At 58.7% G+C, this 24470-nt stretch overlaps 1 protein-coding gene across 5 annotated transcripts; it reads left to right on the forward strand.

The window, feature by feature from the left end:
• Positions 1-1937: 1937 nt before the first annotated feature.
• On the forward strand, positions 1938-24311 carry FAH (fumarylacetoacetate hydrolase). 5 transcript variants are annotated; one of them, XM_081114926.1, is made up of 14 exons: positions 1938-2381; positions 5420-5530; positions 7588-7709; positions 8733-8782; positions 9668-9758; positions 11135-11232; positions 11343-11395; positions 14937-15036; positions 16121-16251; positions 17714-17789; positions 18592-18638; positions 20111-20212; positions 21794-21911; positions 23047-24311. In XM_081114926.1, the coding sequence occupies exons 1-14, from the start codon at positions 2301-2303 to the stop codon at positions 23124-23126; spliced, it is 1260 nt and encodes a 419-aa protein (XP_080971052.1). In that variant the 5' UTR covers positions 1938-2300; the 3' UTR covers positions 23127-24311. The 5 variants fall into 5 exon arrangements, with proteins under 5 accessions (XP_080971052.1, XP_080971053.1, XP_080971049.1 ...); XM_081114927.1 differs by lacking the exon at positions 8733-8782 and having other exon boundaries at positions 2206-2381; XM_081114923.1 differs by lacking the exon at positions 23047-24311 and having other exon boundaries at positions 2229-2381; positions 21794-23040.
• Positions 24312-24470: the final 159 nt, after the last annotated feature.

Consider the following 24470-nt stretch of genomic DNA (forward strand, 5'->3'; position numbering starts at 1 on the left):
AGAAAGACCCTCCAAAGGCCCTTTGTCCTGTGGTTTCCAAGCTTCACCAGGCAGCCATCCTTTTTAAACCGTGAAATATGATGTAAAACAGCAGTATCGTCGCCATGCAAAGCTCTAGGTGTCAGTGTGTCCACTTAACGACATGTCTTGTTCTGTCTTGGTGTGTCATGGTGGCTGAGCGTGACAATCTGTAAATGTAAATTTATCACATGAACAGATGAAAACAGGAGGAAATCCATTAGAACTGTCTCAACAGATTCAGATAAAGTATTTGATAGAATTTAGCAGTCATTCGTGATTTTTAAAAACTCATGATATAAGTGAGCACTAGGAAGGAATTGCCTTATACTGATAGTTTCCGTGTAAAACCAGCCACACAGAAAGCAGGCACCTTGTAAAAAGAGACAACTCATTCCCTTTCAAAGTCAGAAAGCAAGGGCTGGGCCCTGGCCGGTGTGGCTAAGTGGATAGAGTGTCGGCCTGTGGTCTGAAGGGTCCCAGGTTCGATTCCTGGTCAGGGACTGGGTTGCAGGCTGATCCCCAGTAGGGAGTGTACAGGAGGCAGCCGATCCATGACTTTCATCATTGATGTTTCTCTCCCTCTCCCTTGCTCTCTGAATCAATAAAAATATGTTATAAAAAAAAGAGAGAAACCAAGGGATGCCCACTCTCACGGCGTATGTAATTCAAAATTACGTTGCAGATCCCTGCCAACAGGAAGTCACAACACAGATCTCCATCCACTGCTCTATTACTGTCACCACTCAAAGCACGGCAGCCTCTTCCGCCGGTGAGAATGACGGGAATGAAGCCTGTTTGGCCCAGGGAAAAGTGTTCAGGAGAAAAATGTAGGGCCAGACCGAAAAATTGCCCTTCGTGAAGTTCACAAAGATGGGAAAATGCTGTGCATGCGAAGGAAACAAACAGCCTGAGCCCGTTTGCCGCAGTGGATAGTGCGTCAGTCTGTGGACAAAGGTCCCGGGTTCGATGCTGGTCAAGGGCACAGGCCCAGGTTGCGGCTCGATCCCCAGTACGGAGCGTGCAAGAGGCAGCTGATCCATGATTCTCTCTCATCACTGATGTTTCTATCTCCCTTCCTCTCTCAAATCAATAAATATATATTTTTTTAAAAAAAACAAAGTAACAAGTAATGAGAAAATGAAGAATGGAGGTTTCTGGGATGATAGGCAATCTTTTTTTGTTTTTTTAAAAAATATATTTTATTGATTTTTTAGAGAAGAAGGGAGAGGGATAGATCAGCTGCCTCCTGCACATCTCCTACTGGGGATGTGCCCGCAACCCAGGGACATACCCTTGACCGGAATTGAACCCGGGACCCTTGAGTCCGCAGGCCGACGCTCTATCCCCTGAGCCAAACTGGTCAGGGCTGTTTTTTGTTTTGTTTTGTTTTGTTTTTTATCATTGTAACGGGCATGTTCAACATACCCCCACCCCGAAAAGGAGAAAAGGAAGTAGAGTGTATTTGCTAGTGACTTCCAGTGGTTTTTATTTTCAAACACAACAGTTTTGGCCTTTTCAGACACTTACATGTAATTAGAGGGTTGGCAGGTCTATTTTAAAACGATGAAATCTTCCCCTTCAGTCATCTTATGGCCACACACACACCCGCATAGAACGGGCCACATCAGCTAGGGGTCGGTTGCTTTCGTCACTAGTTTTGAATCAATCCCTGAGGCATCATGGAGCGCCCCTCTGTACCCCGTGTTTTGCTGGGTGTTGACCAAGCTGCTCACAGAATGAAACCTTGCTGCCTTTAAGGGGAGGGTCAGGCCTGTGCAGACTGAACAAGTCAATAGCCCGCGGGAGAATGGCTGGGTCCATGGGGAGGGGCTTTTTCGGGGGGCGTGGTCAGTGGGCGGGGCTTCAGGAAGGCGCGGTCTATGGGGCGGGGCTTCGGAGCCTTGGTCAGAGGGGGCGGGAGTATCGGGGGCAAATTGGGCGGGGCTTCCGGAAGGCGTGGTCAGAGGGGGCGGGAGTATCGGGGGCAAATTGAGAGTGGCTTCCGGGAGGTCTGGTCCGCGGGGACGGAGCTGCGAGAGGCGTGGCCTTTGAGGCGGGGCTGAATGGAGGCGTGTCTGGGGGGGGAAGGGGCTGCCGAGGGGCGTGGTTAGCGGGGTCGCGGCTGCCGAGGGGCGTGGTTAGTTGGGCGTGGCTTTCCGGGGGCGTGGTCAGCGGCGGGCTGTCCGTCACGTCGGGGGGGCGGGCCCGCTGGAGCGCTCCCGCCGGACGGACCGCGGCGCCGAGTCCGGAGTCCCGCTCGCGGCTCGGGTCCCGTCAGCATGTCGTTCGTGCCGGTGGCCGAGGACTCGGACTTCCCCATCCACAACCTGCCCTACGGCGTCTTCTCCACCGCAGCCAACGTGAGCCGGGGGCGCGGGCGGGCGACCCCTCACCTTGGACCCCTCACCCGGGAGGGGCCCTCCCCTTCCGCTCGGGCCTCCCCGCGCCGTCTGCACGCCCGGGGGAGCCCCAAGGAGCCCCGGGGAGGCCCGGGGGGCGCGGGGGGCCGGCCCACTCTGCACCCGAGGACCGGGTGGTGCGCGCCCGCGGGTTCCCGGTGCCGCTGCAGGTTTGCGTGGGAACGAGATGCAAACGGAGGTCGCCCGCCGAGGCAGCGTGTCCCCGGGACCCCGCGGGCATCGGGGGCGCCCCTGCCCTCGGCGATCGCGCTCCCAGGCCGGCGGGACCCCGGGTCCCCGGAGCGCGGGCGCCCCGTGTCATCCGGGGCTTCGAGGCCGCGGGGCTGGGGGGTCCCTCCGACGCCCTGGGGGGCCAGGAACCCCACTCTCCCTCGCGCGGCCGGGCCCGGCGACCTTCCAACCTTGCGGCATGCCGGTTGGACATTCTTGCGACACGCACGCCGGTTGGAGGCCGCCGTGTGGCCTGACTTGGGTGGACGTGAGCCCTGAAGACGGGCTCATGGGCAAACGGGGGTGAACCGGCCCCGGGCGGGGGGGGGGGCGCTAGGGGGCGGGGAGGGGGACCCCCATTCCTTTGCGGGTGTTGGTGGTCATGTTGCTTAGACGCCTGCTCCCAGCTTTCAAGGTGAAACCGCAGAACCCCAGACCCGGCCTGCACCCCAGGGTGCCGCCTGGGCCCCTGCCCCCAGGGTGACCTTTGGCCCCCAGGCAGGGTGCCTCTGGGGCCACCCTGCAGCCAGTGCCTCCGTCCATTTGTCCGTCCGGGACAGCCGGCCTGTGGCCGAGCACCTGCCAGGCCTGGGCAGAGGTTGCAGGGACACAGGGGGCGCAGAGACAATGGGGGGGGGGGTGGGGGGCAGCTTAAACCTTAACCCCGTGAGCACCCCAGCGGCTGCGAGGCCCTGGTATTTGTCCCTGGAGGTCCTGGCCTCACTGTTTCGGGGAGCACCCAGCGATGAGGGGGGGACGCTGTGGCCAGAGGCAGGTGGGGTGCTGGGACGGGCTTTTTCTGGAATCACCGCCCCTGGCAGGGCGGACAGTGGCCTGCAGATCCGTCCCCTTCTGCTGTGTTTTTTTAAAATATATTTTTATTGATTTTTCAGAGAGGAAGGGAGAGAGAGAGAGAGACATATCCATGATGAGAGAGGATCACGGATCGGCTGCCTCCTGCACGCCCCACACTGGGGATGGAGCCCGCAACCCGGACATGTGCCCTAAGAGGGAATCTTACCCGAGACCCTTCAGTCTGCAGGCCTATCCACTGAGCAACACTGGCCGGGGCTGGGTGCTGTTTATTTTATTTTTATTTTTTAAGATATATTTGTATTGGTTTCAGAGAGGAAGGGAGAGGGAGAGAAACATCCATGATGAGAGAGAATCATGGATTGGCTGCCTCCTGCACGCCCCCCACACTGGGGATGGAGCCTGCAACCCCCGGCATGTGCCCTTGACCGGAATCGAACCCTGACCCCCTGGTTCATAGGTCGACGCTCAGCCACTGAGCCACTCCGGCCAGGCTGTTTGTTTTTATTTTTTTAAATATTCACCCGAGGATCTGCTTTTATTGATTTTGTGGTTTTTGTTTTTTTTTGTGTGTGTGTTTTGTTAATCCTCACCTATGGATAGTTTTCCACTCATTTTTAGAGAGAGTGGAAGGGAGAGGGAGAGACAGAGAAACATCGATGTGAGCAAGACACATCGATGGGGTGCCTCCTGCATGCGACCCGACCAGGGCCTGGGCCGGGGAGGAGCCTGCCACCGAGGTCCGTGCCCTTGACCGGAATCGAACCCGGGACCCTTCCGTCCACAGGCCGGCGCTCTATCCATGAGCCACCCCGGCCAGAGCGGCTTTTATTGATTTTGGAGAGGAAGGAAGAGGGAGAAAGAGAGAGACATAGATGTGAGAGAAAAGACATGGATTGGTTGAGGCCCATGGGTTGAACCCACAACCTTTTGGTGGACAGCAAGCATGTCAAACTCGCGGCCCGTGGGCCACATGCGGCCCACAATGAGTATTTCTGCGGCCCAGCCAATGTAACGGTGTGCAAGAGAGGTTTTAATAAAAATTTCATCACTTAATTTTTACAATGTCCTGTTGTACATCATTATGGGTAACGAGCTACAACGTTCACTGATGACGGATGACTGTCATCGTGTTGCATTCGCGTCCCTCACGCGCCTCACACGCAGGCACACCGTCTCTCCCCACTGACACTGGCAGCGAATGTTCTAGCAGCCCGTGGCCACGTCCTTAGTCTGGGACTGGCCTGCTTGGTGAGTGCAACAGGAAATACCTCGCTTCCGGAGAACGAGAGAAATGGGTTTATCTGCGTGACGCTTATCCATTTGTGCAGGGACTCAGGGTCTGGTGAGTTCATGTCCAAGAAAAAAATAATGATTTTTATTAAAACGTTCTATTACTTTATGTGAACAATGACCCATTTATCTCAGCCCTTTGCATTCAGCACGTCTCCATCGAAACAAACCTAGTTGTATGAAAATGGAAGCTTTAGTTTTTTCGCGGCCACATCCACGCAAACCTTGTTTGTTTGACCCGCGTTCGCCTCTGAGTTTGACACGCTTGCTGTACAGGATGATGCTTCAACCAATCCAGCCACTGGCCTGAGGCTCCCCCGCCCCCCGCCCCCCCGTTTCCTGTGGGCATCTGCAGGGACAGCCACGAAGGGACATCTGGGGGAGATCACCCCTTCCCACCACCCTCTGAAGAATGCTGGGGTGGGGACTTGGCCTCTGGCCTTCCCGAAGATTCCAGGGCCTTTGGGCCTCATCGAAAGCTGTCACTGCAGCGGTTCCAGCCCCTTGGGGGGCACGGAAAGCTGGGGTTCGGTGCTAAGGACCCGGTCCCTTTGTTCCTCTACGGGGGGACCTTGGGTTCCTAAGCAGACAGACGTTCTGGGTCGCTGAGCCGCGCTCGGCTGAGGCTTTTCCCTGCGCTGACCGTGCCGCCTTCCTCCCAGCCAAGGCCAAGGATCGGCGTGGCCATCGGCGACCAGATCCTGGACCTGAGCGTCATCAAGCACCTCTTCACCGGGCCCGTCCTCTCCAAACACCAGGATGTGTTCGTGCAGGTAGGACATGGCGACATGGCGTGGCCTCGACCCCAGTGGCCCTGCAGAGCCGGACCTACAGCCCCGGCTGGGCGGGGGGTGGGTGCCGGTGGGGGGGGGGGGGGGGGGACAGCTGGGCCCAGTGCCCTCTGTTGGCAGCCTGCAGGGTACACACCTGTGGAATGTGACTTGACTCCCCCGAAGAAGGTCTGGTGCTTTTCTTTTTAAAAAAAAATATATTTTTATTGATTTCAGAGAGGCAGGGAGAGAGAGAGAGAGAGAAACACCAATGATGAGAGAGAATCATGGATCGGCTGCCTCCTACACACCCTCTATTTGGGATGGAGCTCACAACCCGGGCATGTGCCCTGACCAGGAATCGAACCCAGGACCCTTTAGTCCACAGGCCGATGCCCTACCCACTGAGCCAAACTGACTATGGCTTTAAAATATATATATATACACACACACTGAGTGGCCAGATTATGATGATCACCCCATCAGTACTTCATGGACACTTCCAAAAATACAGAATATTGAGAACTTCCTAAGCAAATACCTTCAAGGTTTTATTACTATTATTTGCATAACTAATTCACTTCGTTGTACTGATGGGGTGGGCATCATCATCTGACCACTCAGTGTGTGTGTGTGTGTGTGTGTGTGTGTGTGTGTATAAAATTATTGATTTCAGAGAGAAAGGGAGAGGGAAAGAGAGAGGGGGAAACACCAGTGATGAGAGAATCGATTCTCTCGTGCCTCCAGGCATGTGCCCTGACCGGGAATCCAACCATGACCTCCTGGTTCATAGGTCAGTGCTCAACCACTGAGCAACACTGTCTGTGCTCTTTTTCTTTTAAAAAAGAAATATATTTTTACTGATTTCAGAGAGGAAGGCCGGGGGGGACAGAAACATCAATGATAAGAGAGAATCATGGATCAGCTGCCTCCCGCACGCCCCACACTGGGGATCGAGCCCACAACCCATGAATTAAACTGTGACCTCCGGGTTCATAGGTTAATGCTCAACCACTGAGCAACACCAGCCAGGCTCTTTTTTTTTTTTTTGCTTTTATTTATTTTTAAGATATATCTTATTGATTTTTTACAGAGAGGAAGGGAGAGGGATAGAGTTAGAAACATCGATCAGCTGCCACCTGCACACTCCCTTCTGGGGATGTGCCCGCAACCCAGGTACATGCCCTTGACCGGAATCGAACTTGGGACCCTTCAGTCCACAGGCTGACGCTCTATCCACTGAGCCAAACCGGTTTCGGCAGCTCTTTTTCTTTTAAAAAAATATATTTTGTACTGATTTCAGAGAGGAAGGGAGAGAGAGAAAGAGAGCTTGATTAACATCCATGATGAGAGAGAACCATGGATCGGCTGCCTCCTGCACACCCCACCCTGGGGATCGAGCCCACAACCTGGGCATGTGCCCTGATTGGGAATCAAAGCGTGACCTCCAGGTTCATAGGTCGACGATCAACCACTGAGCCCCACTGACCAGGCAAGAAACCTTTTCTTGACTTACTGACGGGGGTGTGCATAGGCTGTGATAACCCGCAGACTGGAGAGTCCCGGTGGAGCCACACAGCCACCTCCCACCCAGGGCCAGGCCGAGCGGCACCAGCAGCGTCCCCACAGCGGCTCCTGGCTCTGCCCGTTGTGTGTGCGAGTCCGTGAGGGGCTGAGTCCCATCCGGAGAGCTGAGCCCTCTCCCCACCTTGATGCACAGGCGACAGAGCTAAGAGTGAGCGTCCTGGACCTTGCCGTGCCCAGGAGCAGAGTGACAAGGCCCTGGAGGGCAGGCTGGCCTCTCCTGTGGGCAGGAGGGGCTCCGCCCAGCACTGTCCCACCCGTGACCTTCTCTCCCATCCCACGGAGGAGCGTCTGGTCCTCTCAGCTCCGCCCCGGACCTGCTGGTGGGATCAGGGAGCAGTCCCTCCATCTCTCTTCTCGGTTGCGTATTTGGTTCATCCTCACTGGATCCCCACGAGGGGGCGTGCAGGAGGCTGCCAATCACTGACTCTCCTCATTGATGTTTCTCTCTCTCTCCCTCTCTTCCCCCATTTCAGCCAACTCTCAACAACTTCATGGGGCTGGGCCAGGCCGCCTGGAAGGAGGCGCGAGCTTTCCTGCAGAACCTGCTGTCCGCCGGCCAGGCCAGGCTCCGAGACGACGCGGAGCTGCGCAAGCGGTGAGGAGCGCGCGTGGATGTCGGGGGGGCGCGGCGGGGAGGGCGACGGTGACGTGACAGCCGGGACCATTCGCAGTCACCGCAGGGCTGCCCTGGCCTCGGGGAGGCCCTGCCCAGGCTGCCCGTCCGTGGCAGGGCTCCGGGGGACAGAATTACCCCTGGCCACTGCCCTCTTCCTGCCTCATCAGCATCAGCCGGTCCTTTTTTTAAAGAAGTTTTTTTAATACATTTGTGTGGTTATCTTTAAAATATATTTTTATTGATTTCAGAGAGGAAGGAAGAGGGAGAGATAGAAACATCCATGATGAGAGAGAATCATGGATCAGCTGTCTCCTGCACACCCCCCACTGGGGATGTGCCCCCAACCAAGGTACATGCCCTTGGCCGGAATCGAACCCGATACCCTTGAGTCTGCAGGCCGACGCTCCATCCACTGAGCCAAACTGATTAGGGCAGGTTTTTTTTAAAAATATTTTTTTATTGATTTCAGAGAGAGGAAGGGAGAAGGAAAGAGAGAAATGTCAATGATGGAAAAAATGAAAAAAAAAAGTAAAATATAAATAAATAAAAAGAGAGAAAAAAGAAACAAACCAAAAAAAAAAAAAAAAAAAAGAAACATCCATGAGGAGAGGGAATCATGGACCGGCTGCCTCCTGCACGCCCCACACTGGGGATGGAGACCGCCACCCGGGCCTGTACCCTGACCGGGAATCGAACCCTGACCTCCTGGTTCCTAGGTCGACGCTCCACCACTGAGCCACACCGGCCGGGCCCTCCGTGTCCCTGTCTGGTTCCCAGAGTCGAGGGCTTGAGCTCGATTCCTAGGATGAGACCTGGAGCCAGAGAGGCGGCATCTCGGCTTTAGTGGGTGGGCCCCTCCCCGGCCCAGCCCGGCCTGGAGACAGTCACGGGCAGCACGCACAGGATTCTGGGAGGGGCTGGGCTGAGCCTGCGGGTGGCCACCCCCAGCGGGGGCCTCGCCTGGCCACGCGCTTGACCCTGAAACCCCTGGCTCTGTTTCAGTGCTTTGGTCCCCCAGGCTCTTGCCACCATGCACCTCCCGGCTGTCATCGGTGAGTCCCTGCTCGGGGCGGCCTCCTGGGCCAGCATGGCTGGTCCCCGCTTCCTGGTGGGAGGGGCTCTGGGGCTGGGACCCCCCTCCCCATCACCGACTCGGGCCGAGTCGAAGGCTCGAGCTCTTGTGTATTGTTTGTTTCTCAGTGAGGAGTTCTGACATAATGTTCTATTATTTTTTTAATTGTTTAAATATATTTTTATCGATTGCATTTTTAAAAAAATATTTTTATTGATTTTTTTACAGAGAGGAAGGGAGAGGGATAGAGAGTTAGAAACATCGATGAGAGAGAAACATCCATCAGCTGCCTCCCGCACACCCCCCACAGGAGATGTGCCGCAACCCAGGTACATGCCCTTGACTGGAATCGAACCTGGGACCCTTCAATCCACAGGCTGACGCTCTGTCCCCTGAGCCAAACCGGCTACGGCTTGATTGCATTTTTAAAAAAATATATTTTTATTGATCTAATTGAGGAAGGGAGAAGGAGAGGGAGAGAGAGAGAAAAACATCCATGATGAGAGAGAATCATGGATCGGCCGCCTCCTGCACGCCCCACACTGGGGATGGAGCCCGCAACCCGGGCGTGTGCCCTGACCGGGAATCGAACCCTGACCTCCTGGTTCCTAGGTCAGCGCTCAACCACTGAGCCCCGCTGGCCGGCCTGAAACCATTTTTTTAGTGCGGCTCATTTGTGTCCATCTTGTGCTGAGCTTTGGTGCAAATGCTGTGGGGGGTGCCCCCGCCTGCCGCCCCGCGGAACGGGGTGCCCAGGAAGCTGGCTCTCCTGGTTCCTGTCAGCCCATCCTTGGCATGTCCCTTCTCTGTCCGGAGGCGTCCGGGTCCCCGATGGGCTCCCTCTCTCCCCAACTTCCCTCCGCAGGTGACTACACGGACTTCTACTCCTCGCGGCAGCACGCTACGAACGTCGGGATCATGTTCCGGGGCAAGGACAACGCCCTGATGCCCAATTGGTACGTCCCAGGCCCGAGTCCGATGGTTCCGAGCCTGTCCGTCCACTCCCAGCGAGACACGGTCCCGAGAGCGGCCAAGTCCCCCTGGGGTTCCGAAAACCAGTTGAAGGAAAATCCGACCGTGATGACGATCACGTGTCACCCCTTCTGGAAACAACAGTCTCAGCGTCTGGTCTTCTCAGCTCCGCCCGGACCTGCTGTGGGATCAGGGGGCAGTCCCTTCATCTCCTATTTTTGTCCATCCTCACCCGGTCCCCACTAGGGGGCGTGCAGGAGGCTGCCAATCAGTGACTCTCATCATCCATGTTTCTCTCTCTCTCCCTCTCCCTTCCTCTCTGAAAGCAGTCTGTACTAATAATAGAGGAATCTGCTAATTTTCCAGGACGCCGTAACAGTAACGACCGAACAGCAGGCTGTGTGGGGCGGGCAGGCCGGCAGGGGGGTTAGTGAGGGACGACCAAATGAATGAACAGCAGAGCAGGCTGCATGGAGCAACCAGGCCAGCAGGGAGGGGCAGTTGGGAGCAACCAGGCTGGCAAGGGGGGCATTTGGGGGCGACCAGGCCAGCAAGGGAGACAGTTGGGGGTGACCAGGCCGGTGCGGGGGCGGGGGCCAGTTAGGGGCAACCAGGTTGGCGGGGGGCAGTTAGGGGCAGGCAGGCAGAGGCAGTTAGGGGCAATCAGGCCGGCAGGGGTGGCAGTTAGGGGCAATCAGGCCGGCAGGGGTGGCAGTTAGTGGCAGGCAGGCAGGCAGGCAGAGGCAGTTAGGGGCAATCAGGCCGTCAGGGGGGGCAGTTAGGGGCAATCAGGCAGGCAGGCAGATGTGGTTAGGGATGATCAGGCTGGCAGGGGGGGCAGTTAGGGGCAGGCAGGCAGGCAGGCAGAGGTGGTTAGGGATGATCAGGCCGGCAGGGGGGGCAGTTAGGGGCAGGCAGGCAGGCAGAGGCCGTTAGGGATGATCAGGCCAGCAGGGGGGGCAGTTAGGGGCAGGCAGGCAGGCAGGCAGAGGTGGTTAGGGATGATCAGGCCGGCAGGGGGGGCAGTTAGTGGCAGGCAGGCAGGCAGAGGCGGTTAGGGATGATCAGGCCGGCAGGGGTGGCAGTTAGGGGCAGGCAGGCAGAGGCGGTTAGGGATGATCAGGCCGGCAGGGGGGGCAGTTAGGGGCGATCAGGCAGGCAGGCAGGCGAGCAGTTAGGAGCCAGGGATCCCGGATTGGAGAGGGTGCAGGCTGGGCTGAGGGAGACCCCCCCCCACCCCGTGTACACATTTCGTGCACTGGGCCTCTAGTAAAAGTAGATCTTTTTAAAAAAGAATGCTGACATGTCTTCGGCCGCACGCGGCGGCTCTGACCCGGCGCCCTTCGCCTCCCTCCGCCAGGCTGCACTTACCCGTGGGCTACCACGGCCGCGCCTCCTCCATCATGGTGTCGGGCACGCCGATCCGCAGGCCCATGGGCCAGATGAGACCGGATGACTGTGAGTGCCCCGCGGCCAGGCCCCGCCCGCGCAGCCCCGTGTCCCCACGCGTGTCCACGCGTGTCCCCGGGCCCGGCCCTCACGGCAGCCCCTTGTCCCCGATGTTGCAGCAAAGCCTCCCGTCTACGGCCCCAGCAAACTCCTGGACATCGAGTTGGAAATGGTAAGCGTCTGCGGGGTCTCGGGGTCTCCGCGTCTCCGCGTGGTGTCGGCACAGGCTCTCCGTAACCAGGATGGCAAGCCCGGCCGGTGTGGCTCAGTGGTCGGCCCGTCGGCCCCAGCACCAAGGGGTTTTGGGTTCAATGTCAGGTCAAGGGCACGCATGTACCTGGGTTGCTGGTCTGATCCCCAGCTCCGTTCGGGGCACATGCAGGAGGCAACCAATCGACGTGTCTTTCTTGCATCGATGTTCCTCTCTCTCTCTCTCTCTCTCTCTCTCTCTCTCTCTCTCCCCTCCTTCCCTCCTCCGTTCCACTCTCCCTAAATCAATGGAGAAAATATCCCTGGGTGAGGAGTCACAAAACAAACAAAAAGAAGCGATGGCTGGATGCCACATGGTGGAGCCTGGCCCAGTCGGGGAGAACAGCCTGCCTCATGGAGGCACTTTTCTTTCCTATTATTTTATTATTTTTTAATTAATTAATTAATTTTGTTGTTGTTAATCCTCACCCAAGGATATTTTCCCATTGATTTCTAAAGAGAGTGGTGGAGCCCTGGCCGGTGTTGCTCAGTGGATAGAGCACCGGCCTGCGGACTGAAGGGTCCCAGGTTCGATTCCGGTCAAGGCACAGGCCCGGGTTGCGGGTTCGGTCCCCAGTGGGGGGCGTGCAGGAGGCAGCCGATCGATGATTCTCTCTCATCATTGATGGTTCTCTCTCTCCCTTCCTCTCTGAAATCAATAAAGAAATATATTTTAAAAAAAAAGAGAGAGAGAGAGAGTGGAGGGAGAGACAGAGAGAAACATCAATGTGAGAGAGACACATCAATGGGTTGCCTCCTGCACGCGCCCTTACCAGGGCCGGGGCCTGGGAGGAGCCTGCAAGCAAGTATGTGTCCTTGACCTGAGTCGAACCCAGGACCCTTTGGTCTGCAGGCTGATGCTCAATCCACTGCGCCACACCGGCCAGGGCATGGAGGGACTTTTCATAGCAACGCCCATGGTTTAGGTGAGGCCTGGGGAAGCTCTGGGTGTCCACTCACGGCAGGTGGAGGAGAAGGGGTGTGGGCTCACCCTTCCCTCCCCCGCACCCCCCACCCCCGCCCCAGGGCTGTGGCTGTGGAAATCAAGGTCGGCTGGAGGCAGCAGGAGCTCCCGGTCTGTCCAGTCCTGCCTGCTGGTCTATTTCCACTCTGTCCAGAGAAGGAAATGTGTGGGCACCTCCTGGGGGGTCCCCCAGGAGGAGCGAGGCCCTCTCAGCCGGCCCGCTGCCTCCTGCTGCCGTAGCCACGGTGCCCCGTGGACCCCAGAGCAGGTCTCCCAGCCCAGACCCTCCGAGCCCAGGTTGGGGCGGCCTTCTCTCCGGGTGCACGGAGGGAGGACGCTGCGGGCAGGTGCTTCCCGGTGCAGAGCTGGGGAGGGGAGGGCAGGGCCCCTGGTCTTGGCTGCGGTGCGATCCGCTCTCAGCCGGGGCCTGGGTCTGTTGTCTGACCTGGAGGAGATGTTTGCCATGTGTGAACACTCATCACTCAGCAAATAGGACTCCGGTTCTGTTTTTGCAAATGTCACCGCGACTCTGCTGTTGACGGTCATCGCCCCAGTTTGCCCCCATGACGTGTGGCTATTCTGCTGGTTCCTGGCCATTGTATTGGGGGTGTTTTTCTCCCCAGGGCGGAGGGTGATGGGCTTGGGGTGGGGAGGGTAACCCCACCAGGTTCTTGGCTGCGTTTTGGAGGCAGCCTTTTGATTTTACACGAATAATTATTTTTTCCCTTTTTTTGTGGGTGAATCCTCACTTAAGTATATTTTTTCCATTGATTTTTAAAATTATATATATATATATATATATATATATATATATATATATTATTGATTTCAGAGAGGAAGGGAGAGAGAGATAGAAACATCAGTGATGAGAGAGAGTCATGGATGGGCTGCCTCCTGCACACCCCCCTGCTGGGGATCAAGCCCGCAACCCGGGCCTGTGCCCTGACCGGGAATCAAACCCTGACCTCCTGGTTCATAGGTTGATGCTCAACCACTGAGCCATGCCAGCCGGGCTTCATTGACTTTTAGAAAGAGTGGAAGGGCGGTGGGGAGAGACAGAGAGAGAGAGAAACATCGATGTGAGAGACACACATCGATTGGTTGCCTCCAGCACATGCCCTGACTAGGGCCGGGGATCGAGTCTGCAACCCAGATTCTTGCCTTTGACTGGAATCGAACCCCAGACCCTTCAGTCCACAGGCTGATGCTCTATCCACTGAGCCACACCTGCCGGGGCTGATCCCCTCAGTTGCCACCAGCTTAACATACCGTCTGGTCCTGAAATGCTGAGCTGTGGGGGGCAGCAGGGCAGGAGCCAGGCGGCTACTGTGCTTGGCGTTCGGGGCTGATCAGAAGGTTCATGGGCTGGAGTGCCCCAGCTCCCCGAGGCGGCCACGGAGTCGTCTAAGCACACGACTTAGAAATAGAACCGGACAAGCAAGGGGTCCGGCCGCCTGTCCCTCCCTGAGCCGATGGGGCCGAGACAGCCTGGCATCGTCTGTGAGCGCTGATTCCATTCCCGCCGGCAGCGTGGGGAGCAGCAGGTCACCCACAAACATCTGCTCTGCCCCCACCACAGGCGGCTGCTTATACTGGGGAGAAGGACAGAGATGGCATGGGGAGGAGGCAGAGGGTGGGCCAGGTGGGCGGTGCACAGGCAATGCGGGCTGGCGCTTTGCAAAGGCCTGTGGGTATGCAAAGGGCTGGGGGTCTGCAAAGGCCTGTGGTTCTGCAAAGGCTGGGGGTCTGCAAAGGCCTGGGGGTATGCAAATGCCTGGGGGTGTGCAAAGGGCTGGGGGTTTGCAAAGGCCTGTGGTTCTGCAAAGGCTGGGGGTCTGCAAAGGCCTGGGGGTGTGCAAAGGCCTGGGTGTCTGCAAAGGCCTGGGGGTACACAAAGGGCTGGGGGTCTGCAAAGGCCTGTGGGTATGCAAAGGCTGGGGGTCTGCAAAGGCCTGTGGGTATGCAAAGGGCTGTGGGCCTGCAAAGGGCTGGGGGTCTGCAAAGGGCTGGGGGTCTGCAAAGGGCTGGGGGTCTGCAAAGGCCTGGGTGTCTGCAAAGGCCTGGGTGTCTGCAAAGGCCTGTGGGTCTGCAAAGGCCTGGGGGTCTGCAAAGGCCAGGGGGTCTGCAAAGGCTGGGGGTCTGCAAAGGCCTGGGGGTATGCAAAGGCTGGGGGCCCTGGTTTCTGCAACCAGGTTGTCATGTTTCCATGGTAACAGGCAGGTCCCGGGTGGGAGGATGGGCTGCCCTTCCAGGTGAGCTCCCAGGTCCGGATGCAGCTCCCATCCTGGCCAGAAGGCGCCTCCCCTACTCAGAGCAGCACAATCGCGGTTACCTGAGCGTGATCGCTGTGTCTTACGGTTCAAGCTGGCCCCCGATATCCCCCTCCCGCCCCCGTCAGAAACACTGCATTCGGGGCCTCGGACAGGCCTGACCTTTGCCCTCCAGGCGCGCGACCTGGGGCGCCCGCTGAGCCCAGACCTCACCCGCTCCCCCGTGGCAGGCTTTCTTCGTGGGCCCCGGGAACCGCCTGGGGGAGCCGATCCCCATCTCCAGGGCGCAGGAGCACATCTTCGGGATGGTCCTCATGAACGACTGGAGCGGTGAGTGGGGCTGCCCCCTGCAGACGCTCCGCTGCGGGCGGAGACGGGGTGTCTGGGGCGTTTTCCCAGAGGCCCCTGGTTCCCTGGGTGCGGTGCTGGCTCGGGGAGCCCGGGGTGTGGGCGTGGGTCCCACACAGACTTCTCCGCTCTGAGCCCCGCGTTCCCCTCCCCTGGCCGGGGACACGGCTGACGGCACAGGTAACAGGTCTGAGCACTGTGTGGCGTCCAAATGCCTCCTGGCGACACTTTTCTTAATATGTTTTTATTGATTTCAGAGAGAGGAAGGGAGAGGGGGAGAGAGAAACATCCATGATGAGAGAGAATCACGGATCGCCTGCCTCTTGCATGCCCCCCACTGGGGATCGAGCCCGCAACCCGGGCCTGTGCCCTTGATGGGAATTGAACCCGGGACCCTTCAGTCCGCAGGCCGACGGTCTATCCACGGAGCCACACTGGCTAAGGCTTGGTGATATTTTTTATGCATATTTTTATTGATTTCAGAGAGAGGAAGGGAGAGAGAGAGAGAGACATCCATGATGAAAGAGAATCACGGACCGGCTGCCTCCTGCACGCCTCCCCACTGGGGATGGAGCCCGCAACCCGGGCCTGTGCCCTGACCGGGAATCGAACCCTGACCTCCTGGTTCCTAGGTCACCACTCAACCACTGAGCCACGCCGGCCGGCCCGGCCTCCTGGCGATCTTATCATCCCCATTTTACAGATGAGGCACTGAGGCACAGAGAGGTCTCCGTTAGTTGCTGAGCTACCGTTTCCATCAAACTCAGCAGCCCAGCTTCCGAACCTGCCTCCACCCCGGGCCCGTGCGGGAGGGAGACGGTGCCTGGGAGCGTCCAGCCCCTTCACGGGGGACCATCCCGCCTGCCGGGTCATCCTGGCACAGTTACCCCCCCAAAGGACCTCTGTCCTGGGCATCGGAGGCCGATAGCCCTTGGTCCGGGCAGCCTGGGTGGGGCCTAGTGGGGGCGGCCGTGCTGGGCACCTCTGCCCCGGGGTCAGGGGAGGAGGGAGCCGGGGGCCGAGGTCCGGGCAGCCTGGGTCAGCCCTGCCCGCCCTCCTCCCGCAGCCCGAGACATTCAGAGGTGGGAGTACGTGCCGCTGGGGCCGTTCCTGGGGAAGAGTTTCGCAACCACCATCTCCCCGTGGGTGGTGCCCATGGAGGCCCTCATGCCCTTCGTGGTGCCCAACCCGGAGCAGGTGAGCGCCCGTCCGCAGGGAGCCCCGCACCCCGGCCCTGTGCCCACCGTGACCTCCAGGCAGGCGCCCATCACTCGGCTTGTGCTTTCCCCGCCCGCTCCCCCGCCCCCCGCCCCCCTCCCCCGCGCACAGTTTTTTTTGGGAAAACACCGTTTTGTAACCTTCGGAACCCTCCCTCTGAGGCCAGGGCACCTGGCATTTGGCAGGACAAGGAGTCCCTGCCAGGGACACCGCATTGCACAATGCACCAGGCAGCCGGGTATTCTCTGTGCGATGGCGCCCCCTGGGGGTCACGGGGGAGAATGCACTGGGAGCTGGTCCTGGAGCTGACGTTCGGGCCTCGTCTCACCCTCGCTCCCCTCCCCCTCCCCGCGTGGCCTCCCCCAGCGCCCTGTGACCCCCCGGCCAGTGCCCTGGCCCAGTTTCCCTGCGTCTCCCGGCCTGGGCTGTGGCCACGTGACTCCGTCCTCCACACCTGCCCGGGCATCTCCCTGCTCGAGCCCCACCCCTACCCCCACCCCCCTCTGCGCCCCTGCACCCAGACACCCCCCTCTACACCAGCCCTTCCGGTCACCACCTGGGCTCAACCCGCAGGACTCTGGCCACTTCAGAACCATTGATTACTCAACGTTTTTCCTTTATTTTTATTATTTTTAAAATATATATATTTTTTTATTGATTTCAGAGAGGACGGGAGAGGAAGAGAGAGAAACATCAATGATGAGAGAGAATCAATGATGGATCGGCTGCCTCCTGCACACCCCACACTGGGGATCGAGCCCGCAACCTGAGCATGTGCCTCGACCGGGAATTGAACCCGGGACCCTTCAGTCCGCAGGCCGACGCTCTACCCACTGAGCCACACCAACTACGGCTCTTTTATTTTTCTGTTCTTTTGAAAAAAATATTTTTATTGATTTCAGAGAGGAAGGGAGAGAGAGAGAAACATCAATGATGAGAATCATTGATTGGCTGCCTTCTGCATGCCCCACACTGGGGATCGAACCCAGGACCTCTTGGTCCATGGGACAACGCTCAATCCACTGAGCCACCACAGCCGGGCTAAATATATTCTTAATAGATTTCAGAGAGGAAAGGAGAGAGAAACATCAATGATGAGAGAGAATCATGGATCGTCTGCCTCCTGCATGTGTCCTGACCGGAATCGAGCCGTGACCTCCTGGTTCATAGGTCAAAGACAACGCTCAACCACTGAGCCACGCCGACCGGGCGACAGGGCGCCCCTGCTTTGGCCCCTGCACCTCTGACTTGCCCCTCCCTCAGCCTCACGTTCCCTGGAGTCTGGCTCATGGGACCACCCTCACCTCTCACGGACCAGGGACCTGGCGCTGGGTCCCTGGAGAGCTGCCCTCTACCCCGTGTCCTCCGCTGAGCTCCCCCCCCTCTCCCCCCCCCGCCCCCTCTCCCCAGCCCTGACTCTCTGTGTGCTCTGCCCTCGCAGGACCCCAAGCCGCTGCCGTATCTCTGCCATGACCAGCCCTACACGTTCGACATCAAACTCTCTGTCGCCCTGAGAGGTACCATCCAGGGTTGGAGGGTGTGGCCAGGGGCTAAGTGCTCCTGAGCTGGGGGTGGGGGGGTATTTCCTGCTGCAGCCTTAGAGACACATCTTTTTTTTAAAATATATATTTTTAAAAAACATATTTTATTGATTTTTTACAGAGAGGAAGGGAGAGGGATAGAGAGCCAGAAACATCAATGAGAGAGAAACATCGATCAGCTGCCTCCTGCACACCCCCCACTGGGGATGTGCCTGCAACCAAGGTACATGCCCTTGACCGGAATCGAACCCGGGACCCTTCAGTCCACAGGCCAACGCTCCATCCACTGAGCCACACCAACCAGGGCTGAAAATATATTTTAATTGATTTCAGAGAAGAAGGGAGAGAGAGAGAGAAATATTGATGATGAGAGAGAATCACGGACCGGCTGCCTCCTGCACGCCCCCCACTGGGCATGGAGCCCACAACCCGGGCCTGTGCCCTGAGCGGGAATCGAACCCTGACCTCCTGGTTCCTAGGTTGACGCTCAGCCCCTGAGCCCCGCTGGCTGGGCCCTGGTTGATCCGTGTGTGTGCCCTGGCTGGGGATCGAACCCGGGTCCTTGGCGGATCAGAACGAGACTTGGACCAACTAAGCTCCGGCCAGGGCCGCGCCGATGGCTTCTGGGACTCGTTAGGCAAACATGAGGTTGGGCGATGGGCAGCTCAGGCCACAAAGTCCACCCTACACGGTGGTTTTTATTGGGGTTTTTTGGTTTTATTCCTTCTGAATGGACGGAAGTGAGTCCCTCTGTCCGTGTTCCCCGTCTCTCCCACAGGAGAGGGAATGAGCCAGGGCGTTCCCATCTGCAAGTCCAATTTTAAGGTAAGCGTGGGCGCTGGGCCAGCCGCGGACGGACGGACGGACCGACGGGAGGGACCAGGGGAGCCATTCCCTCTGGCGGGAACCGGGGAGCAGCGTCCGTGTGGGGAGATGCTGGCGGGTCGCCTGTGGGCGCCACGGAGCCGGCCCTGGGTCACGAGGTCCTTCAGAGGGAGGCCAGGGATTTCCTGGGAAACCACTCATGTTCCCGGGAGGGTCTAGTCTGGGCTTCTGTCCAGCTAGGGCAGCGGTTCTCAACCTTCCGGCCCTTTCAATACGGCTCCTCGTGTTGGGACCCAACCATAGAATTATTTCCGTGGCTACTTCGTCACTGTCATGCTGCTCCTGTGATGAATCGTCATGTAAATAAATACCTGATCTGCAGGATGGTCTCAGGCGACCCCGGTGAAAGGGTCGTCCGACCGCCAAAGGGGTCGCGACCCACAGGTTGAGAACCGCTGAGCCAGGGGCTGGATGGGTCAGAGTGGCTTTTTTTTTTAAGTGAACTTCTTTTTTCAGAAATGTATTAATTACTATTTTTTTAATCCTCACCTGAGGATAATTTTCCCATTGATTTTTAGGGAGAGTAGAAGGGAGAGGGGGAGACAGACACATTGAATGGTTGCCTCCCGCACGACCCGGACTGCAACGGACATACATGCCCTTGACCCGAATCGAACCCGGGACCCTTCGGTTCACAGGCTGACGCTCCATCTACTGAGCCAAACCGGCCAGGGCTGAACTTTTTTTTTTTTTTAGTATATTTTTTAATTGATGTCAGAGAGGAAGGGAGAGGGAGAGAGAGAAACATCAGTGATGAGAGAGAGTCACGGATCCGCTGCCTCCTGCACGCCCCCCACTGGGGATCGAGCCCACAACCCAGGCATGTGCCCTGACCAGGAATTGAACCCCGACCTCCTGGTTCATAGGTCGGGGCTCAACCACTGAGCCACGCCGGCCGGGCAAGAGTCGTTTCTGAGGAGTCAGTCCTCTGCCTGGACGGGTGGCTCTGGGGGTGGCAGATCTCGGACACTGTGGGCGTGGGGAGGCGCGGGAGGACCCTGCACCTGAGCCTGTGGGAGGGGCACATGGTCCTGACCCCCACCCCCCCCACCCGACCTCCCTGCAGGCTCCTTGTTCCGAGGCCCTGGGTGGGAGGAAGAACTTGGGGTCTTTGCTCACGAGGGGCCTCTGCCGTGATGAGGACCTTGTCCCCCTGGGCTCGGGGAGCACTTGAGGGGCAGAGTGTCCTTAGGGACAGAGGAGTGGGCTGCACGTTGAGGCTGTGGGGGGGGCGGGGGGTGCAGGGCTGGCACAGAGCGGGGTGGTCCCTGGGCTGCTGTCATGGCCCAGAGGAACCTGGGAGAGCGGGTGCGGTGTGGGGGGAATCCGGGGGGCCTGGAAGAAGCCGGGGGGCCGCTGTGCAGGCCTGGCTGTGTGAGGGCCCACCCCCCCCCCCCCGCCCTCGCCCGCAGCACATGTACTGGACGATGCTGCAGCAGCTCACTCACCACTCCGTCAACGGCTGCAACCTGCGGCCCGGGGACCTGCTGGCTTCCGGAACCATCAGCGGGCCGGTGAGTACCCACCTCACGCAGATCCAGCCCCCCACGCCCCCCTCCCTGCTCCCCACGCAGCCCCCAGGGCCCCGGCTCACCCCCCGGCGGGCGTGTGGACGCCTCTGTCCTACTCTGCTTCCTCTACGTCTGGGTGGGGGAGGGGCTTCCTTTCCAAACTCAGGGCGAAAGGGCCCGGCCTGCGGGGCTCAGTGGCTGAGCGTGGACCTAGGAACCAGGAGGTCAGGGTTCGATTCCCGGTCAGGGCACAGGCCCGGGTTGTGGGCTCCATGCCCAGTGTGGGGCGTGCAGGAGGCACCGATCTGTGATTCTCTCTGATCATGGATGTTCCTCTCTCTCGCTCCCTCTCCCTTCCTCTCTGAAATTAAAAAATAAAAATAAAAAATATTCGTAATTTCAAATTCCGAAGGAAAGAGACGGGCATGGGAGCAGGAGGCTATGTCTGTCGGGGCGGAGGGTGGGGGTGGGGGAGAGGCAGGAAGCGGCCTGGGTGTGTGGTGTCAACATCCCACACTGCGTGCTCCCAGGATGGGGTGGCTGCTGTGGTCTCCCCGCCCCACCCCCATACCCCCTGTGCCACTGTCAGCCCAGGGTAGGGTCTCAGAACCCCAGAGATGGTGCCTGGGGGGTGCGCATGTGCCAGTCCCTTCCTGCCAGGTCCTGACTGCAGCCTCTTGTTCCCTTTGGGGGATGGGGCCTGGCATTGCCCTAGGGCCGTGGTCGGCAAACCACGACTCGCGAGCCACATGTGGCTCTTTGGCCCCTTGAGCGCGGCTCTTCCACAAAATACCACGTGCGGGCGCGCACGTACAGTGCGATTGAAACTTCGTGGCCCGTGCGCAGAAGTCGGTATTTTCTGGAAGAGCCGGTATTTTGTGGAAGAGCCACACTCAAGGGGCCAAAGAGCCGCATGTGGCTCGCGAGTCGCGGTTTGCCGACCACTGCCTAGGGCAGTGATGGCGAACCTTTTGAGCTCGGCGTGTCAGCATTTTGAAAAACCCTAACTTAACTCTGGTGCCGTGTCACATAGAGAAATTTTTGGATATTTGCCACCATAGTAAAACAAAGACTTATATTTTTGATATTTATTTTATATATTTAAATGCCATTTAAGAAAGAAAAATCAACCAAAAAAATGAGTTCGCGTGTCACCTCTGACAGGGTGTCATAGGGTCGCCATCACTGGCTTAGGGCGTTCCCGTGTGGTTCCACCAAGGCAGGGTCTGGCGGGGCCCGGATCCCCCGCCCCCGTCCCGGGCTCCCAGGCCTTGTCTGTGCTGGAGCCGACAGGCTCACCCAGAGGTGGGTCCCTGTGATACTTTCTTTGTTTTTCTTCTTTCTTTTCTTAAAAATATTTTTTTATTGATTTCAGAGAGGAAGGGAGAGGAAGAGAGAAACATCCGTGATGAGAGAGAATCACGGATCGGTGCCTCCTGCACGGCCCACACTGGGGATGGAGCCCGTGACCCGGGCCTGTGCCCTGACCGGGAATCGAACCCTGACCTCCTGGTTCGTAGGTCGACGCTCAGCCACGGAGCCACGCCCGCGAGGCCCTGTGACACCTGCCTTTTCTGTCCGCAGGAGCCAGATAGCTTCGGCTCCATGCTGGAGCTGTCCTGGCGGGGCACGCGGCCCATCGAGCTGGGCAACGGGCAGACCCGGCGGTTCCTTCAGGACGGGGATGAAGTCGTCATCACAGGTGCGGGCGCCTCCTGCCTGCGTGCGCTGTGCCGTCGGCTGGGCGGCCATCTGGCTGGCTCGGCCCCCCTCCAGCATCCCCATGTCTGCTCACTCTCTCCCTCACCCCAGCCTGGGGCCCCAGGGGTTCTCCATTGGACCCTCCCAGACCACAAAGGCCCCGGATGCCCTGCTCTGTCCCCGGCTCCCTGCGCAGAACGAAAAAACAGTGTCAGGTCGCCGTCCATCTGGACTTGGCGGAGACCTGGGTCTGGGTGTCTGCGAGACAGGGGAGGGGGCGGTGGGGGCCAGCTTTGCCCACCGGGACCGAGTAGGGGGGTGGAGTGAGAGGATGTCATCGCCGTCTGCATTCAGGAAGCAAATGCAGTCTGTGCCTTTTGCACATGCTGTTCCCTCCGTCTGGTCTGGCATGCCCTTCCCGGCGAACTCCTACGCACCCGTCAACGCCCAGCTCAGATGTTCCCTCCTTCCTGCCCTCTCGGCGCCTGGCTGCCTTCTCTCCTCTAACCCTTGTCTAGACGTGCCTGACCCTCCTCTATGCCTTCCCCTCAAAATATCCTTGGGGGTGAGCGGGGATTCAATGAATGCACTAACGCCAGTGGGCATCTATTCTGTGGGCGAGCATGTGCTGTGGGGGGAGGGGCGCTACGCGGGGCATTTCATCGGATCCTCATGTGCCTGAGAGACGGGGCCGTTACTCCTGTCCCCAGGTGAGGGGGCCGAGCTCAGTTTCCATCTCATCTTGGCGACAGTCCTCCCTGCTGTGCTTGCTCATTGAACCCATTTCACAGATGGGGAAACTGAGCCTTAGGGCGGGGACCCAAGGTCACGGTGGGGAAGCCAGGCTTTGAACTCGGGCCTCTCGCTTCAGGCTAAACCCAAACCCACCCAGGAAGCTGTGCAGCCCCTCGGGGTGTTTCCCGAGGGTCCGTGATGGGGGTTGGGGCCCGGGGTCCCACCTCGAAGGCCCCCGACGGCTGCAACGGGCTGTCCTCCCGTGGAAAACGCACGTCTGTCCTCCCGTCGGCGCCCGCCCGCCCCGGGCCCGGCTCCGTGACAGCTGTCGCTGCGGCTGCCCAGCCTCTGGTTCCCGTGCCCCCAGCGGCCACCACTGACCCCTGTCCCCTCCGTTCCAGGACACTGCCAGGGGGACGGCTACCGCGTGGGCTTTGGCCATTGCACGGGGAAGGTGCTGCCCGCCCTCCCACCGGCGTGAGGTCCTCTCCGGCGTCCTGGACACACCTGGCTGGACCCCCACCTGCCCCCCCCCCGACCCCAGGACCAGGGGCCCCTCTGTGGCTGTGGGCCCCTCCCGCCCGCCTTCAGGAACAAATGAATAAAAGCCATGGTGCCCTGTGGGCGCAGTGTGGGCGTCTTAACTCCGTGGGTCGAGGTGGGAACCGCTCCCCGGGGAGCCATTCATTCGCCTGTTTTTATCAGTGAGATGGCGCAGGGGGGGGATGGGGGGGTGAGCGAGGGGGGGGGGATGAACCCGCACCAGTGGACACACAGGCTTGTGGGTCCCTCGGCCTGGCGTCCGAACCAGGACCCCTTGGGCATTGAGCCAGCGCCTGGAATTCTGGGACGGCTTCAGGGGACAGGGAGGCACGGCTCTCCCAACCCAATTAGAACATGCAGCCCCGGCCAGTGTGGCTCAGTGGCTAGAGCGTTGGCCTGCGGGTTGAAGGGTCCCAGGTTCGATTCCAGTCACGGGCACATGCCCTGGTCACAGGTTACCCGGCTCTGGTCGGGGCGCGTGCAGAAGGCAACCCGTCGATGTGTCTCTCTCTCACATCGATGTTTCTCTCCATCTCTCCCTCTCCTTTCCACTCTCTGTAATCAATCAATGGGAAAAATATCCTTGGGGGAGGATTCGCCAAAAAGAAAAATAAATAAAATTTAAACTGAGGTTCCGAGAGGTGGAGGGACTTGCTCATGGGCACACAGCCCTGGAGAGAGGCTGACGTATGAACCCAGGTTTCCGCGTCCGTCCATCATTCCTGTCGGGGATGGCGCACTGTCACGGCGTGAGTGGTGAGACAGTTTCGTGGGAGGCAAAACCGGCAACATCATTCAACGTCTGCCTGGCCAGCGTGGCCCAGGGGCTGAGCATCGACCTAGGAACCAGGCGGTCACAGGTTCGATTCCCGCTCAGGGCACAGGCCCGGGTTGGGGGCTGGATCCCCAGTGGGGGGCGCGCAGGAGGCGGCCGGTCCGCGATTCTCTCTCATCACGGATGTTTCTCTCTCTCCCTCTCCCTTCCTCTCTGAAATCCATAAAAGCACATTTTATAGAAAGCTGTGACTGGCTGCAACAATTTTGTGGGAGAGAAAATCAGCAGATTTCAGTTTCTGACCCAAGGAGAGGATTACTGGACGCCGACCTCGCCACCAACAGGGGCTGCGGTGACAGACCGGGACGTCCTCACGCTGTCACATGAGCGACACGTCCTGCACGCGGTGCGATCTACGTGAAAACCGTGTGTCGCAAAGGCTGGGCGACCCTTTCAGAGGAGCGGCTTCTGGGAGGCGGGGTTCTAGGACTCTGTATTTCCCCCCAA

Source organism: Myotis nattereri (assembly GCF_964212035.1).
Source record: "Myotis nattereri genome assembly, chromosome: 21".
NCBI lineage: Eukaryota > Metazoa > Chordata > Mammalia > Chiroptera > Vespertilionidae > Myotis > Myotis nattereri.